The 18,714-nt window shown below is 46.7% G+C and overlaps 1 protein-coding gene across 1 annotated transcript; it reads right to left on the bottom strand.

Moving 5' to 3' along the window:
• Positions 1-501: 501 nt before the first annotated feature.
• Positions 502-17,503, bottom strand: NUDC (nuclear distribution C, dynein complex regulator). The gene is made up of 9 exons (XM_066375529.1): positions 17,298-17,503; positions 12,922-12,999; positions 3,308-3,511; positions 3,154-3,219; positions 2,586-2,702; positions 2,312-2,506; positions 1,389-1,472; positions 1,176-1,294; positions 502-729 (listed from the first exon to the last, which is right to left on the bottom strand). Exons 1-9 carry the CDS (start codon positions 17,376-17,378, stop codon positions 678-680), a joined length of 996 nt encoding a protein of 331 aa, XP_066231626.1. The 5' UTR covers positions 17,379-17,503; the 3' UTR covers positions 502-677.
• Between the last annotated feature and the right edge of the window lie 1,211 nt (positions 17,504-18,714).

Genomic DNA, 18,714 nt, shown 5'->3' with positions numbered 1-18,714 from the left:
GAGCATCGCCCCCTGGTGGGCGTGCTGGGTGGATCCCGGTCAGGTGCATGCGGGAGTCTGTCTGTCTCTCCCCGTTTCTGGCTTCAGAAAAATGCAGGAAAAAAAAAAATAAATAAAAACAAAACACTTAATCCAGGGCTGCAGATCCACTGCAGTGGGACATTGTCTCCATGATGGAAACGAAATCAAGTCTAGCTAGTCTTAAACTCTGCTGAGTCATGGGCCCCTCTGAGAATCACATACGTTCGGTCCCTATAGCCAGAAAAACTCACCTTTGTTCGGAATCATACACAAATTAACAGTCTTGTTTCAATCCTCTAAATAATGAAAAATTGAGCCCCAGTGAGGAACAAGAACATGCCCCAGGTCATATGGCAGAATCAGATGCCAAGCTCCCAGCTCCCTACAGTAGCCATAAGAGGCCCGTCCCCCAGGTAAAGGCTAGTGAGAAGAGAGGACACAAGTAGAATTGGGTGAATAGTTTTAATGTGTAACAGTAGGTCAACTAGGGAAAACAAGACTCAAGGCCCCAGCCCTTCTCCCATGATGCCCTGGCAGCTGTATGCCTGGGCCAGTCCCACACCTGCCTCAGCTCTAAGGCCCAAGTCCCAGGAAAGGATGAGAAAGAAAGGTGGATTGCTGGAGGCTCAGCCCAAGAGTTCAGGGAGGCAAGCGAGCTAGTTGAATTTGGCCTTGGAAAAATCCATCTCCGGATGCTGATCCATGAATCTGGGAAGGGAAAATAGAAAGTGAACAGGCTATCCCTATCCCTCTCCCCTAAAGGTAGTAGTACCGTTCTCCCAGCCTCCCCTGTGAGGTCAGTCCCTTTAGAACCCTGAGCAGCCTGGACCCAGGCCTAGCAGGAGGTGGGGCCCCAGGGTCTCTGAGGTCCACCTGGACCCCAGGCTGGAAGCTGAGGTGCCAATATTGGCACTGTTCTCCTGTAGATGGCAGTGACCACCTATTATCTTCCTTCCTATCCTCAGATGACCTTGCACTCAAGATGACTGCAGCAGGTGATTAGGGTAGGCAAGCCAAAGCTATAAAGCCATAAACTTGGCTGGCTCATTCTGGAAGGGGCAGGGCAGCTCCTGTGTCCTGGTCAGTGATCGAAATACTGCTATCACCCATATCCAAGCCCCAACACCCAACACCCCCATCTCCAAATTGCTCACTTTTTCAGAATTTCCTGTTTCTTCTGTTCATCTGAAGTGGGCAGCCCCATGGACTTCTGTCTCTGGTCATACATCATCTTTTCCACCATGCTGCGCGTCTCACCGTCCAGGTCTGACAGCTGGGGGCAGGCAGCACCAGGGGTAGGTGAAGCCCTGGGAACCCCTAGGCCCCTCATCCCTCCGCTGAAGGTCCCCCAACCAGGCAGGGCTCACCTTGGAGTTTTCAGGGTTGATCTTCTTGGTATTGATCTCAGGGTCACTGGACACCAAGCGGCTCCACCACTCCATCTTGTTGATCTGTGTATAAAATGAGAACCACCAGGGGATAGGAGGCAGCTCACTCTGTACCCCAGGAATCACTCACCAACCCTCCCAGAAACCTGCACCGGGGACCCAAGCAGGCCTATGTTGGGACCTGAAGCAGAGGAGCAACACCTCAGCCCTCCACAGCTGACCTAACAGAGTTACCAATCAGCATTAAGGGAAGAAAGAAAGTACGGAGAGAGACACTATCCAGGATAAAGGGACAGAAGTTAGAGTGACAACTAGCTGGGACAAGCAGTATACTAGTTTTAAAAAGCAGGGAAGGACATTCCAGTTGAGAGGAAAACCAAGGGCATGTATGGGTGAGAGGCAGCCATGGCCAGGCAGGGCGGCTGGGATGGGCGTTACATGCCACGGACAGCTCTCCTTGGACCCTTGGCACTTTATAGAGACCACCTTCATATACTGGTATCTGCGTCCCATCTCTCTCGAGGGAGGGCAAGAACACACACTTCCTGAGTAGCTTTCTACATTTTGTTCACTGTTCTCTCTCCAGCATACAGAACAGTCCCTGGCACATAGTAGGTGTTCTAGTATTTGTTAGATTGAATGCATGCATGAACCTAATGGCAAGGTGAGGATTTGGTAACAAAACTATTCTGATCCTGACTCCACCCTTTCCTAGATGTAAGAGCTGGGCAAATCTATGAGCTATCCCTTTCCTGACTCTAAAACAGACCTACTTTAAATCTTATGGGATTACATAAAGGTAAAAATCCACTAGGTCCCTAGCATGGTCCCTGAGTGAATGAGCAGAAACCCTTCCCTCTTCCCTCATTAGGTAGCAGGCCTAGAGGCTGGGCCTCTCGCACCTTCTCCAGATGCACCGTCACCACCTTGCCGTCCTCAATGAGCCAGGAGCTCTCCTCCACCTTCACCTCATTGTAGAGCTCCCCGTCGATGACTGCAGGCTGGCCCTTGAGCCCCACTCGGAGGTGCCTCCGCTGGATGTCCACCACCACATCCTTCCCTTTCAGCCGGAAGTTCACACGGAAGGGCACTGCCAGCTGCATGGGGGAAGGGAGGTCAGGAGAGGCCCCAGGCTGGCTCCCCTCCCTCTCCCCTTGCCCTTGCCCTGCCACTCACGTCCAGCTCCGACAGAGTCTGGGTCCAGCGATAATTGGCAAGATCTGCCCCATTGCCAAGGTTGGGTTTCAGTTTCCCTTTGTCCTTCTCATCCTCCTCCTCCTCCTCTTCAGCCTCCTGCCCACAGTTGGAGTGCTCAGCTACTTATTTGACAGACATAAGACTGAAACCCTCCCTCTGAAACATGCCCAAGACCGGCTGGCACAGGGCATGCAGCCACAAAATGAAACACACCCAGTCCCTGGTCACTCTGTGGCCCTCTGGGAGTCAGAGGTAAAACCTGGTTCTGATCTCTGAGATGAGCGCAGACTATTATAACCAAATGATAAAGGACACCACTGGGAGGCAGTGACAGTCACAGATGAACCCATAGGATCCAGCTGGGGGTGCAAGCCAAGGGACTTGGGAAGAAAGCCCAGCACAGAAAACAAAAGGACACAAAGTGGCCGTGAACAGGATCATTCTGAGGAAGAGGGTAGTGGAAGGCATTCCGGACACAGGGCAAAGCTGTAGAGTCCCTGGAAGGTCCCAGCCCTGGCTAGTCCCAAGCATCCCCAGGCCATCTCACCTGCTTCCCTGGTGAGCTCAGGCTGCCATTCTTAAGCTGGGCCTCATGATTCTCTGCATCCTTTTTCTGTAGCAAACAGCAAAGCAGTTGGCAAAAAGGTCCCCTCTTACAGTGCCAACGGGTCAGGAGGCAGGGAAGGGAAGCCTACTCTTACCTGGTCAATCTCCAGCTGCAGCCTCTCTGCCTCCTCATCAGTTAGCTCCTTGATCTGGGGCCCGGAGCTCTCTGACTTGGCCTCCTTGGCCAGCCTAGCTGCCCGCTCCGCCTTCTCCTGCCGCTCAGCCTCCTGCCGAGCTCTCTTCTCCCGCCGTGCCTTCTGTGCCAGCTGGTTGTGGTGGCTGAAGGTCTGTGTGATGAACTAGGGAAGGAGGTGAAGGCAATGAGCCATCTCTACCTGCTGGGTGCCTGGGCAAGGCATTGCACTTAGAACCTGTTTCTTCATTTACAAAATGGGGGTAATACACACATACCTGACAGAGTTGTGATGAGAACACCTACAAATACCGGCTCAAGAGACAGTAGCTACTTTAGAAAAACACACATTTAGTGTCGCAGAGTGGACAGTGAAGCTGGACCACCTAGACTCTAGACTCAGCCCCTCTAAGAAGCCTCTCCCAAGCTCGGGACCACACCGACCTACTCGCTGACTGATCTCTTACCTGTGTACCCGTCTCCAGACCGCAGCCCGGCTGTGCAGCACTCAGCGCCACACCCAGAACTGCCATATTAGCAGGAAGCCAGAGAGAGTTTTCTGGACAAGCCTTTCTCCCCCACTATTCCTTCCTAGGCTGCTTCCGACCCACACCTTGCGGCCGGCCTCCCTGCTGCCCAGAGCCGCCCCAATGCTACTGCCCCCATCTCTGTCTGTGTGACTTTGGAGAAGTGCAAAACTCCAACATTTTCTATTTTTTTTTAAAAAGATCTTATTTAATGATTTGAGAGAAAGAGAGTGAGAGAGAGAGAAGGGGGAATGGAGGAATGGGAAGCATCAACCCATAGTAAGTAATTGCTTCTTGTATGTACCCTGACTGGACAAGCCTGAGGTTTCAAACCAGCGACCTCGGCATTCCAGATTGAAGCTTTATCCATTGCACCACCACAGGTCAGGCTAACATTTAATTAAAAAAAATTTTTTTAATTGATTGATTTTAGAGAAGGGGGAGCGGAGAGAGAGAAAAACACTTATTTGTTGTTCTATTCATTTATGCATTGGACTGAACCCACAACCGTGGTGTATTGGGATAATGCTCTAACCAACTGAGCTACTCAGTGAGGGCTTTCTAAGACTGTTTCCACATGTCATGAGGATTAAATATTACAGACACTCATCTAGAGCCTGGCACAGTCCTCGCCACATCATTGCTTGCCTGGCTGAGGATGACCCAATGTCAGCTTTGGGGTTGGGGACAAGTACCTTCTCTGCAATAAAAATACAATGGGAGCTATAGCTCCACCTGTTATGACATTAGTAGCTCTTAAAGTATGGTTCCCTTAACCTGCAGCATTAGCATCATCCAGAATGTATTAGAAATGCTAAACCTCAGGCCCCACTCCAGACCCACTCCATCAGAAATTCTGCAGGCGTGGCCCAGCAATCTGTTATTTTAACAAGCCCTCCTGGCTAATTCTCACGGTCACTGGAGTCACATCTAAATTTAAGACCTGGTCTATTCCTTTCACCTGTGTGACTCTGGGGGCCCTTTTTCTCTGTGCTTCTATTTTATTCTAAAAGTAGTCTTGCGTAAGCTGTTTTTTGCCTAGAATGCCCTCGTTCCTACTCCCAGGTCACCTGGCAAACTCTACCCACCCTCCAGGACCAGCTAAAGTGTCATCTTGAGTTTCACCTCTTCATTTTCAGCAGGCCCAGAAACATACCAAACTTAGGAAACCCAACTCTGTGCTGACCTACATATCTGGAGGCCTCCTAGGGCACCCACCACGTAACCAGTGGCTAATAAACCATCTCTCAAGAATCTGAGCCCAAGATGGAGGAAGGGGTGTGAAAAAGCTGAGAGGCCCACGAGGTACTCAGAGTCACCAAAGTCACCTATGGGTTCCCTACTGAAGGTTCTGCCAAATGCCTTGTAACTTCTCAGTCATTGCATGCCAATTCTTCCTGCCACCGCCATACCCCCAGCCCATGCCATACTATAGTAGCTTTGTCCTCTGCAATGTTAAAAGGACACTGAAATTCCCTAAACCAACTGGGTTAACAAAACGGGGTATGCAATAGAGAGAAATGAGACACCTGAAGGCCATTCTGCTGTTTAAACAGAATCAGTCATGAGACAATTACGCCAGTGGAGGCTGTTCTACTACAGGGCCTTGGTCCCAAGTTCCTAATCAGGGAAACCTTGAACTCAAGCCATTTGCGAACCAGTGGCCAAGGGTAGGCAGGAGCAAGGTCCTCCCCTCTCCCAGCTCCAGTGAATCATATAATATCCCATTTGTCCTGTTCCCTCCTAGTTCCTGGAGGTTAGGTGAGGGCAGAGTCAAGGCCAATCACAGCTGCCTCTGATCCCACTTCCCCATCTCCTTCCACCTGATTTACCCAGGCCCAGCCCCAAGTAGAGACCCCTGAAAGTGTGTAGCCTACTGAGAGGTGCCAACTGTCTGGCTGTCACAGGCACGCTATATCACTGGACACATCTTTTGGAACCACAGCCCAGCAAAGTGCGGAAAGGGTAAGGAAGGCTGAGCTAGTTCTAGAAGACAGGCCCCAAACTGCTCAGTGGGCATATCTGAACACAGGCCTTTTCCTAACCTAGGCTCGGTAACAGGAAAATAGAGTGGTTCCTAACAGTCTAGCCAGGAAAGACATTTATTTAAGCATAATCCTGAACCTGTGTAGAGGGAAAGGGGTTGGGGGAGTCCCCAACACATCTGGAGAAACACAAAACACTCCTGTTCTAGAACTTGATACGATACAAATGGAGTCTTACAATATGTGTTCTTTTGTGTCTGTCTTCCTTTAAAAGGCTAGCTAAGCCATGGCTGGGTAGCTCAGTTGGTTTGAGCATCATTCCAATATCCCAAGGTTGCAGGTTTGATCCCTGCCTGGTCAGGGCACATACAAAAATGAAGCAATGAATTTGACCTGGGGTGGTAAACACACAATACAAAGATGTGTTGTAGAATTGTACACTTGGAACCTGTATAATTTTGTAACCAGCATCACCCCAATAAATTCAATTTTCAAAAACTTTTAAATGAAATAAAATATTAAAAATAATCAACCAACGAATGCATAAATAAGTGAAACAAATCAATAAAAACCAGTAAAATTTTAAAAATAATGATGCAAAAAATAAAACAAAATAATAAAAGGCTGAATAATACTCCATTGTACGCATATATGACATTTTGTTTATCCATTCATTCGTCAATGGACACTTGGGTTGCTTCCACCCGGTGGCTACTGTGAACAGTTCTGCTATGAACATGGCAGCACAAATCTCTCTTCAAAACCCTGCTTCCAATTCTTTTGGGCGTATACCCGGAGCTGAGCATGCTGGGTCACATGAGGGTTCCAGTTTAATATTCTGAGGCACTGCTACACTGTTTCTACAGCAACAGCACCATTTCACATTCCCACTAACAGTGCACAGAGTTCCATTTCTTTCTTTTTTTTTTTTTGGCAAGACACAGACAGGAAGGGAGAAATGAGAAGCATCAACTTGCAGTTGCGGCATTTTAATTGTTGTTCATTGTTTGTTTCTCATATGTGCCTTGACTGGGGGCATCAGCTGAGCCAGTGACCCCTTGCTCAAGCTGGTGACCTTGGGCTTCAAGCCAGTGACCATGGGGTCATATCGATGATCCCACCCTCAAGCTGGTGATCTCAGATTTTCAGCGGCCCAGGCTGATGCTCCATCCATTGCGCCACCACCAGTCAAGCACTGCAGTGCACAGGGTTCCATTTCTGCACATCTTCATCAACACCTGTTACTTTCTCAGTTTATTCTTTAATTGATTTTTTTTTTTTTTTAGAGAGAGAGAAATGTCAATTTGTTGTTCCACTCATTACACATTCATTGGTTGATTCTTGAACGTACCCTGACCAGGGATGGAATCCACAACCTTGGCATATTAAGACAACATGAACCAATACCCAGCCAAAGCCATTTTTGGAGTTTCTGATAGAAGCCATCCTAATGGGTGTTAGGTGGTAGCTCATGGTTTTGATATGCATTTCTCTGATAATTAAGAATGTTGAGATATTTTATAATAAACTTTTTAAAGATCTACAATTCACTTTCATCGGCAATGTATATACATAGAGTAGCTTCTGTAAACAATTCCATATCCTTATAAGCAATTTAAAAAAAATTTTTGTTGATAGGAAGAAAAGGGCATCTCACTGTTTCTTTGACTACTTGTGAATTTCAGCATCTGTTCATATGCTCTTTAGATCTGCTCTTCTTGTAATTTGCCACTTTTTTTATCACTGTTTTTTTAATTGATTTTTTTTTCGAGACAGAGGAAGGGAGAAAGAAAGGAAGAAAGAGATGGGGAGGGAGAGAGGGATGGGGAAGGAGAGAGAGAAACATCGATTTGTTGTTCCAATTATTTACACATGGAGCCTGACCAGTGGTGGCGCAGTGGATAAAGTGTCGACCTGGAAACACTGAGGTCACCAGTTCGAAACCCTGGACCTGCATGGTCAAGGTACATATGGGAGTTGATGTTTCCTGCTCCTCCCCACTTCTCTCTCCCTCTCTCTCTCCTCTCTAAAATGAATAAATAAAAATAAAAAATGAAACAATTATTTACACATGGAGACTCTTGTATGTACCCTAACCGGGGATAGAACCTGCAACCTTGGTGTACTGGGATGATCATCCAACCGAGCTACATTTCCAGGGCTTGCCCACTTTTTTGTTTATCATTTTCTTGTCAATTTATAAGAGTTCCTGCATATTAAATCACCTATTAAATCTTGTCCTGGCCAGACAACTTGGTTGGTTAGAGCATCATCCAGAAATACATAGGATGCCAGTTCAATTCCTAGTCAAGGCACATATAGGAACAGATCTGTGTTCCTGTCTGTCTTGCTCTTTTTCCTTTCCTCTCTATTTATATAGATAGATAGATAGATACACACACACACACACACACACACACACACACACACATACATATATATATGGTCTACCGGAAAGTTCTGTCCGTTTTTGGAATAAAATAAAATACAAATTTTTCTTACCGTCAATAAACTTTATTAAATAATGTAATTGCCATTATTATTAATGATTTGCTGAACTGAATTAAGCCTTTCTGCGATCTCCAATGTTGTCAGAAAAGGATCTTGCTCCAACATGGTCTTAACAATATCGTCATCGATCAAAGACGGTCGCCCAGACGTGGCTTATCAGAAAGGTCGAAATCAACTGTTTCGAATTTTTCGAACCATCTTCTGCATGTCCTATCAGAAACTGTACCTTCACCAAACACTTTCAATAAATTTCTACATGCTTCTGTAGCATTTCTTCCTTGTTGAAATTCGTAAAAATACAGTGGCGTAAATGAACTTTATCAGTAGCCATGGGTACACTATTGCTTCACACATAAGACTAATGTGAATCAACTTTGTTTTAGTTAATTTGCTACGTCAGTATGTATACATTAAGTGATAAAAATAGAGAGGCACACATGCGCCAAATAAACGTGCTTACGTGTCAAAACTTGTTGTGATAGAAACGGACAGAACTTTCCGGTAGACCTTATATATGTATATAGTTTTATTCAGTGAGAGGAGGGGAGGCAGAGATAGAGACTCCTGCGTGCACTCCGATCAGGATCCACCTGGCAAGCCCACTAGGGGGCAATAATCTGTTGCTCAGTAACCGAGCTCTTCTTAGAGCCTGAGGTGGAGGGAGGCCACGGGAGCCATCCTCAGTCAGTGCTCAGGGTCAACTCACTCCAACTGAGCCGTGGCTGCAGGAGAGGAAGAAAGAGAAAGAAAGAGAGAGAGAGAAAGAAGCAAGGGGGAAAGGTGGGGAAGCAGATGGGTGCTTCTCCTGTGTGCCCTGACTGGGAATAGAACCCAGGACATCCACACGCCAGGCTGACGCCCTACCACTGAACCAACCGACCAGGGCCAAAAAAACCTTTTTTTAATTTAAATCTTATCTATCCTCTGCATTGCATTTTGCAAAATCTATTGTTTTTTCAGTTGAATTAATATGATAATCTTTTGCCATAGAAGTTTTCAGTGTTTGAAGAAAACAGCTACTTTTTTTTTTTTGAGAGAGAGGGAGAGAGATGAGAAATATCAAGTCATAGTTGCATCACTTTAGTTGTTCACTGATTGTTTCTCATACATACATTGATGGGAGGTTGGGGAGGGGGTTCTTCAAACCAGAGACCTTTGGGCTCAAGTCAAGCGACCTTGGGATCATATTGATGATCCCATGCTCAAGCTGGTGAGCCTGAGCTTAAGCCAGATAAGCTGGAGCTCAAGCCAGCAACCTTGGGGTTTCGAATCTGGAACCTGTGTCCCATGTCGACACTCTACCCACTACACCACCACTAGTCAGGCAAACAGCTACTTTTCCTTTCATAATTTCTAGGTTTCCATTTGTAAGTCCTCTCCACATAAGGTTATGCAGTTTCCTAGCTTCCCTCACAAGACTCCACTTGATCTGCCATTTATTATTACATAGGAATTAAACAAATGGTACAATTTTGGTTTTTTACAAATAGCCACTTGTAGCAGCATGACTTATTGTATCATCCTTTCCCTACTGAACTGAATTACCATATTAGACACAAGTTAAATCCTCATTCAGGTTAGACTTCTCCTAGGTTCTCTTCTGCCTCACTGGTCTATCTCTCTTCATAGGTCCATACCATATTAATTTGATTATTATGGCTTTACTCAAATCTATAATTTCTTATTTATAATTCCTAGCCTCCAAAGCTATAAAAACTAAGTGTTTCTGTACTTTTTGTAAGTTTGTGGCATGAAGGTATTTACAGTCTTCATATCGCCCACTTGGTATGAATACTGATATACATTTCGCTGCAGAAATTTGAATATGCTTGATTACAGGATATTGCTCTTGACCCCTGGATTGGGGCAGTGTATTAAATGTATAGTATATTCCCCAACGGGGAGCCAAAAAGAAAAAAAATAAAAATAAAAAAAATTAAAAATAGCCTGACCAGGTGGTGGTGCAGTGGATAGAGTGTCGGACTGGGATGCGGAAGGACCCAGGTTCGAGACCCCGAGGTCGCCAGCTTGAGCGCGGGCTCATCTGGCTTGAGCAAAGAGCTCACCAGCTTGGACCCAAGGTTGCTGGCTCCAGCAGGGGGTTACTCGGTCTGCTGAAGGCCCGCGGTCAAAGTACATGTGAGAAAGCAATCAATGAACAACTAAGAAGTAGCAACGCGCAACGAGAAACTGATGATTGATGCTTCTCATCTCTCTCCGTTCCTGTCTGTCCCTGTCTACCTCTGCCTCTGTAAAAAATAAATAAATAAATAAAAATTTAAAAAATAAAAAATAAATGTATAGTATATGCACTGTATTGCCAGCTAAAGTCCAAAGAGTTCTAAATCCCCAAACACAACTGGCCCAAGGAGGTTCAGAAAACATACTATAAACTTGTATTCTCTTGCCTGACCTGTGGTGGCGCAGTGGATCAAGCGTCGACCTGGAAATGCTGAGGTCGCCGGTTTGAAACCCTGGGCTTGCCTGGTCAAGGCACATATGGGAGTTGATGCTTCCAGCTCCTCCCTCCCTTCTCTCTCTCTGTCTCTCCTCTCTCTCTGTCTCTCCCTCTCCTCTCTAAAATGAATGAATAAATAAATTAATTAATTTAAAAAAAAACTTAAAAAAAAAACAAACAAAAAAAACTTGTATTCTCACATGCCAGCCACCTCATCTATACTACCAATTATCCTCCCAACAGCCCTGTGAGGTGAAGATTACCCCTACTTGCAGGTAAGAAAAATGAGGCTCCAAGAGACTCATTCAGCAAATGCTATACAGTTGTCAAGCAAGGAGTGGAGAGGCCAGGATTCAAACTCACGTCTGCTTGACTCCAGAGCCTTTCCTCTTTAACCACCACACCTGGAAATGGACCTGTACTACTATAGTAGGTGCTCAACACAAAGGAGTTACTGTGTTGTAGCTGGAGACCAGGTGGGAAGGCTGGACAGGTTTCTGCCTGCCTAACAATCTGACCAACCTCTCCATAAAGAGCTGACCCTAGAGAAACAAAGAATCAAGGAGCATAACACATCTAAGAGGGGACCTGCGGACAGCAAACACATGTTAGCTATAACTACTCCGACATGCGAAGGCTTCTTAATATTATTCATCTCTTACTCCAGCTATATCTCACTCATCCTTCATGCTCACGCATCACTTCCTCATGAAGTCTTCCAAAGCCCCCAACCTAGTTAATACCCATTTTACACTCCCAGGACTTCTGCCCGAACTCCCTTCTTCTTTTCCTTTCTTTTTATTTTTCTGAAGGGAGCACTGCTGCTATACTGTGAGATCCATGAAAACAAAGACCATGTCTGTACTGACCTCTGTAATCCTGAAGAGTCTGGCATAGTATCTAACATAGGGAAAATGTTAAGTGCTCAATAAATATTCATTGAAAAAAATTTTAATAAATACTCAAAAAACAAATGACTGCTGATATTATAAGGTTGTCTGGCCCACAGGGAAAAAAAAGGGAGATGCTAATGCTAATACAAAAGAATATTTGTGACAGAAGGAGTCCTAGAGATCAGAGTCCACCTTCTTCCATTTTATAGATATGAAAATGGAAAAGACCAGAGAATTGGTGGTAAATCAACAAAGTCACAGAGCTAGGCCAAGGATCTGGGACTCCTTGCCCCAGGTCGTCAAGAAACATTGTAGAGCAGGGGTCGGGAACCTATGGCTCGCAACCCAGATGTGGCTCTTTTGGTAGCTGCATCTGGCTCGCAGACAAATCTTTAATAAAAAAAAAATGTTAAAAATATAAAACATTCTTGCCTGACCAGGCGGTGGCGCAGTGGATAGAGTGTCGGACTGGGATGCAGAAGGATCCAGGTTCGAGACCCCAAGGTCGCCAGCTTGAGTGCGGGCTCATCTGGCTTGAGCAAAAAGCTCACCAGCTTGGACCCAAGGTCGCTGGCTCCAGCAAGGAGTTGCTCAGTCTGCTGAGGGCCCCCGGTCAAGGCACATATGAGAGAGTAACCAATGAATAACTAGGGTGTCGCAATGAAAGGCTGATGATTAATGCTTCTCATCTCTCTCCATTCCTGTCTGTCTGTCCTTATCTATCCCTCTCTCTGACTCTCTCTCTGTCCCTGTAAAAATAAAATAAAATAAAACATTCTCATGTATTACAATCCATTCATTTCCCGCTCATGTTCATGATTGCGGGTGGCTGGAGCCAATCACAGCTGTCCTCCAGGACAACACCAAATTTTTATTGGATACTGCGTAACATACACGGGTTGTTGTATGGCTCCTACGGAATTACATTTTAAAATATGTGGCATTCATGGCTCTCTCAGCCAAAAAGGTTCCCAACCCCTGCTCTATAGCCAATTTCCTCATTTGTACAGTGGAGACAGCAACATCTACCCCCCAGGAGCATAGGAAATAGGCGAGTAAATGACAGCTTGCTTCCCTTTCTCGCCTCTTCACCTTGGCATTTTACATGGGCTGAAGGTTACCATTATGCCAGAGGAAGGCCAGGTGAGCTTTTCTCCGGAAGAAACAGAGCTACCAAAGTGACAGCGGCCCCCAATACTCACCTTCTCTGCCATCCCCTCTTCTCCTCCAATGAAAAAGTCTGTTTTGCGTCGTAGGAAGCTGAAGAAAGTGTTGACAAGCTGAAAGACAAAAGACTGATGCTATGGAGATGCCACCTATTGGGAGCCCTCAAGTGCACAGAAGTCAACATCCTTAGTCTCCAAGAGAACTTGGGGCTTGACTCTTTCATTCCTGAGCCTCTCAACTGAGGAGATATCCTTCCAAATAAGGCCCAACTTTAGTCACTTCTGCCAGAAAGCCTAACTTAACCTTACCTGTAAACCTGAAAGGCAGATTTTTCATTTCTCATGTGTATGTGTACATGTGTTTCACATTCCTTGTGACCCAAAAGCAGTCTAAGGATATAGAGGACCCCTCTGGCATACAGGGCCTTGGCCCTGGAAACAGATTTGACTTGGGATGGTGAACACACAGTACAATATACAGATGATGTGTTACATAATCGTACACTTGAAACCTACATAATTTTATTAACCAATGTCACCTCAATAGTTTAATAAAAAAAAAATTTATTTTTTTTTTCTTTTTCTGAAGCTGGAAACGGGGAGAGACAGTCAGACAGACTCCCGCATGCGCCCAACCGGGATCCACCTGGCACACCCACCAGGGGCAACGCTCTGCCCACCAGGGGGCGATGCTCTGCCCCTCCGGGGCGTCGCTCTGCCACGACCAGAGTCACTCTAGCGCCTGGGGCAGAGGCCAAGGAGCCATCCCCAGCGCCTGGGCCATCTTTGCTCCAATGGAGCCTTGGCTGCGGGAGGGGAAGAGAGAGACAGAGAGGAAGGAGGGGGGGTGGAGAAGCAAATGGGCGCTTCTCCTATGTGCCCTGGCCGGGAATCGAACCCGGGTCCCCCGCACACCAGGCCGACGCTCTTCCGCAGAGCTAACCGGCCAGGGCCAAAAAAAAATTTTTTAAGGGAAAAATTATAAGCCCTGGCCAGTTGGCTCAGTGGTAGAGCATCGGCCCGGATGTGGATGTCCCGGGTTCGATTCCTGGCCAGGGCACACAGGAGAAGCGCCCATCTGCTTCTCCACCCTTCCCCCCCTTCTCTCTATCTCTCTCTTCCCCTCCCGCAGCCAAGGCTCCACTGGAGCAAAGTTGGCTGGGGCACTGAGGATGGCTCCATGGCCTCTGCCTCAGGCGCTAGAATGGCTCCGACTGCAGCAGAGCAATGCCCCAGATGGGCAGAGCATCGCCCCCTGGTGGGCATGCCGGGTGGATCCCAATGGGACACATGCGGGAGTCTATTTGACTCCCTCCCCGCTTTTAACTTAGGAAAAATACAAAAAAGGGGGGGATTATACTAAAAAGGGGGGAACAAGGAGACAGACATTAAACAGGAATCAGAGAAGTAAGCTAGGTAATTTCAGACGGGTCTAAGTTTTAAGTAAGAAATAAACGGGTCTTATTATAGAACAGTAGTCCTCATGATGAGGTCTGGAGATCTGAGGACCCAGAGAAACAATAATTTTTCTTTTTCACCTCTTGCCCTCACCAGTGTACATACAGTGAGGTTTTTTAGAGACCACATGGCACGTGACACTGCAACAGATCGAATGCAGAAGCAGATATCAGAACATAGTAAATCTGTCTTTGATTAAGCCAAACATTAAAGAGATTTACCCAAAAATCGAAAGTAAAATAATGCTTCTCACTAAATTTATTTTGTTTTGGAAATAGTTATTTTTCATAAAGAACATAATATTTACATTAGCATGCAATGAGTTTGTTGTTGTTATTGTTTTCAAATTAATAAACAAGTTAAAAAAAAAGCCTATGCTCAGCTTTTCTCTAGAGATAGTAAAAAGCCCAACGAGAATGGCAATGGCTGAGTAACTAGGGCAGAGCCAGAAGGAGGGGAGCAAATGAAGCCACTTAAAAAAGGTTAGGACTAACTGGCTGGGGCACCAAGTCTGGCCAAGGGATTAAGAGCATGAGTTTGGATATCAGACTGATATGTACTAGGTCTGTGACCTTAGGAAAGTTTCCTAACTCTGTAAAACAGAAACAGCAGCAGAACCTATTCCTAGGTACCTTGTAAGGATCAAACGAGATATTGGAGGTGAGGGCCTTAGCAGTGTCTGGCCCAGAGCAAGAGCCTACCTGCCAGAGTGAACTCCTCACAAATAGGCACCACAAACCATGGCTTATTCTGTATACATCCCCACTGCCCGACACCAAATCTGGCTCAGAATACAAGCTCAAAATATTTTGCTGAATGAAAAATCTAGTGATGACCTAGGTTTTGCACATATTATCCCTTTTATTTGCATAAAATTGTTCCAAATTTGATGTAACAGCTTATCTTAACAGTTTCAATTCCTGCTTCTATCTAGACCATTTAAATTCACTCAAAAATGAACTCATTACCAAATTCAATTTTGTGTGAACAAGTTGGGGGGGTGGTCTTTTCATACTTGCAATTTATTTAAACTTTTTTATTTATTTATTTTTTTACAGAGACAGAGAGTGAGTCAGAGAGAGGGATAGACAGGGACAAACAGGAATGGAGAGAGATGAGAAGCATCAATCATTAGTTTTTCGTTGCGCGTTGCAACACCTTAGTTGTTCATTGATTGCTTTCTCATATGTGCCTTGACCACGGGCCTTCAGCAGACTGAGTAACCCCTTGCTGGAGCCAGTGACCTTGGGTTCAAGCTGGTGGGCTTTCGCTCAAACCAGATGAGCCCACGCTCAAGTTGGCGACCTCGAGGTCTCGAACCTGGGTCCTCTGCATCCCAATCCGACACTCTATCCACTGCGCCACCGCTTGGTCAGGCCATACTTGCAATTTATTAACACTCTTCCGACCTCAAAGGGCTTAGGAGTCCTTGGTCACAAGCGTCAGGGTGAAAGAATGGTAATGGGAATCTCAATGAAAACTTGTCCCAGTGGGAGAAATCAACAATGAACTGTGGAAAGCACAGGGGCTGAAGGAGTCTGGTCCGTCTAGGTCAGGAATCTGTTGGATGGTCTTGAGCAAGTTCCACTGGCTTCTTTAAAGAATGAGTTCTGGCTTGACCACGCGGTAGCGCAGTGGATAGAGCGTCGGACTGGGATGCCAAGGACCCAGGTTCAAGACCCCGAGGTTGCCAGCTTGAGCGCGGGCTCATCTGGTTTGAGCAAAGCTCACCAGCTTGGACCCAAGGTCGCTGGCTCGAGCAAGGGGTTACTCAGTCTGCTGAAGGCCTGCGGTCAAGGCACATATGAGAAAGCAATCAACAAAAAACTAATGATTGATACTTCTCATCTCTCTCTGTTCCTGTCTGCCTGCCCCTGTCTATTCCTCTCTCTGACTCTCTCTCTCTCTCTCTGGAGGAAAAAAAAAAATGAGTTCTGCTTTTCTACCTCTAACTTTCCATTTTTCCAGTCCAAAAAAAACCAACTCCAGCCTGACCAGGCGGTGGCGCAGTGGATAGAGCGTCAGACTACGATGCCGAGGACCCAGGTTCAAGACCCAAGGTCGCCAGCTTGAGCGCAGGCTCATCTGGTTTGAGCAAAAGCTCACCGGCTTGGACCCAGGGTCGCTGGCTCGAGCAAGGAGTTACTCGGTACTTGGTCCATGTTGTTCATACATTATGTGTTAATTGTGTGTAGTCACTACGCATAAAATATGCTTTTGAAAAGCTCTTTGTAAACTCCATCAGGCATAGGACAGATTTTTGCTCACGTCTGAATCTCCAGGACCGTCCAATGAGTGTCTGATACATATCTTACTAATTAGTCCTGTCCTTTACACTACTCTCCTACAAAGATTCAGAAAACAGGGATTCACAACTGTTTCAAAAATAAAGAAACTGAGGATTGGAGACATCGAAAGGTCCCAAGTGGGGGTGGTAGAAATCAATTGTGAACCTAGGCCTCCAATTCCCCATTCAAGGCCTAAAGAAACACACGTGCTAACATCACCCCGCCCCCCAAACACATTTCTCCGCTGGCTCCAAGTCGGTAGCGGCAACTCCCAATGTCTGGGATAGTTTGTCCTAAGGGATGCCTTTTGCACGCAGCCATCTGAGAGGAAACGGGGCCGGAAGAAAAGTATGAGGCTGGCGGGGTGAGGGGGCGGTGATGCCACAGCTCTGGGGGTTTTCCAGGGGAAGGTTCAGTGACGCCGCAGTTGTTAAGATAGAAATTACTGAGGCGCCGGAACCCAGGACGTATACGAAGGGGGACGTGAGGCGGGGAGGCCAGACCGGAAGCTGGGGAGCGGCGAGAAAGTGGGGGGATACCTGAAGCCCGACTCAACGGTGGATCTCGGCCCTTAAAGGCAGAGAAAGGCTGAAGGAACCTGGCTAGGGCCGCTCGGGTAGGCAGGCGCCGCTAAACCAGGCCCCGCCGACGCTGCGCGTGCCGTACCTCCTGCACGCCGCCCTCGTGTTGCTGCGCCATGGCCAGCAGCATGCCATCGAACCGCTCCTCTTCTTGCTCTCCACCCATCGCGCCGGCCGCTAGCCACGCTCCGAGAGCCGAGCTCCACGCTAGAGTCTCGCGTTCTCCCTGCTCCTTAGGATTGCGTCCGACCCTACGACTCCAGCCCTCCGCCTTCCGCAGCGGAGCCGGAAACACGCAAGCGTCCGGGCTCTCCGACCCTCCCACTCACCTTCTCTTCCCGCCTCCCTTTCAGCAGGTGACTATTGAGTGCGCGGAAAACAGCCCGCTTCGCCGACCATTGGCTGACGTGCTGAGCCAATCAATGAGCGCGTCTAGGAAACGGAGGGAGGGACCAAGAGCCCCAGAGTTTGGGGTGAGTTGCTATGGTCACCAGACGCTTTGGAGCCTTCCAGAAATCCCTGTGCTAAAATGGGGGCGGGAGCGGGAGCGGGGGGATGGGGTAAAAAGGAACAAACTTTGCTTACTGCCTTAAGAATGACGTCCCAGGTTGTAGGATAGTGGAGCATAAGGTGTCCTTAGTCGTCTCTCCAGTCATCCCACAAGGCAATGGAGGCCCAGAAAGTACAAGGGGCCTGCCCAAAGGACCACCTCCCTCCCTCACCCTTGCAAACTCCACCGGGGTTCATGGCATACACAATGTTCAGTTGCACTGGCCCGGGGCTTAAAAGAGCGCTGTGCTTGGTTTAATGCTCTTCTGTTGCAGTTCTGAAATTCATAATAATTTTTGAACAAGAAACCTTACATTTTCATTTTGCACTGGACCCTGTAAATTATATGATTGCTGTATTTGACCTTCGCTCCTAAGATGAGGGGACAGGTGTCCCAGCCATCTAAGCCCCACCTTTCCACTTTGCTGTGAATTTCATTATCTTAGTCTTTCAAAGACTCTATCTACCCTTATCCTTTTTTTAAGGTGACCAATCGACCTCTTTTAGGGAGGACAGTCCTTTTGTAAGTTCCGTCCTCCCTCAAAAAGTGTCCTATATATCCTCCTTTTTGATACTGGAAGACTAATCTGTACCTGTCCGTATTCGATCGATGCAGAGTCTATCCATTGCGTGTGATGTGATGTATTTGTATCTAAATGAGTACTTTCTTCTTACAATTATTATTTTAAAATAATAGGCATGTAAGCATAATTACAATATAAAATATTACAATTGTTTTTATTATGCAGTTATCATATATTATTGTTGCAATAAATAAAATGTTCCTTTTATTTACGATATTGTTTTCTTCTATTTATTTTTCTCCTCCTTTTCATTGTAAAAAAAGTTGGTCACATTTTTTAAAAATCTGTCTTTTGCCTGACCGGGCAGTGGCGCAGTGGATACAGCGTCGAACTGGGATGCGGAGGACCCAGGTTCGAGACCCCCCCGCC

The sequence above is a fragment of the Saccopteryx leptura genome, chromosome 3, assembly GCF_036850995.1.
Source record: "Saccopteryx leptura isolate mSacLep1 chromosome 3, mSacLep1_pri_phased_curated, whole genome shotgun sequence".
Taxonomy (NCBI): domain Eukaryota; kingdom Metazoa; phylum Chordata; class Mammalia; order Chiroptera; family Emballonuridae; genus Saccopteryx; species Saccopteryx leptura.
Note: the sequence above shows the minus strand (reverse complement) of the source record. Positions and strands in the feature narration are given on the sequence as shown.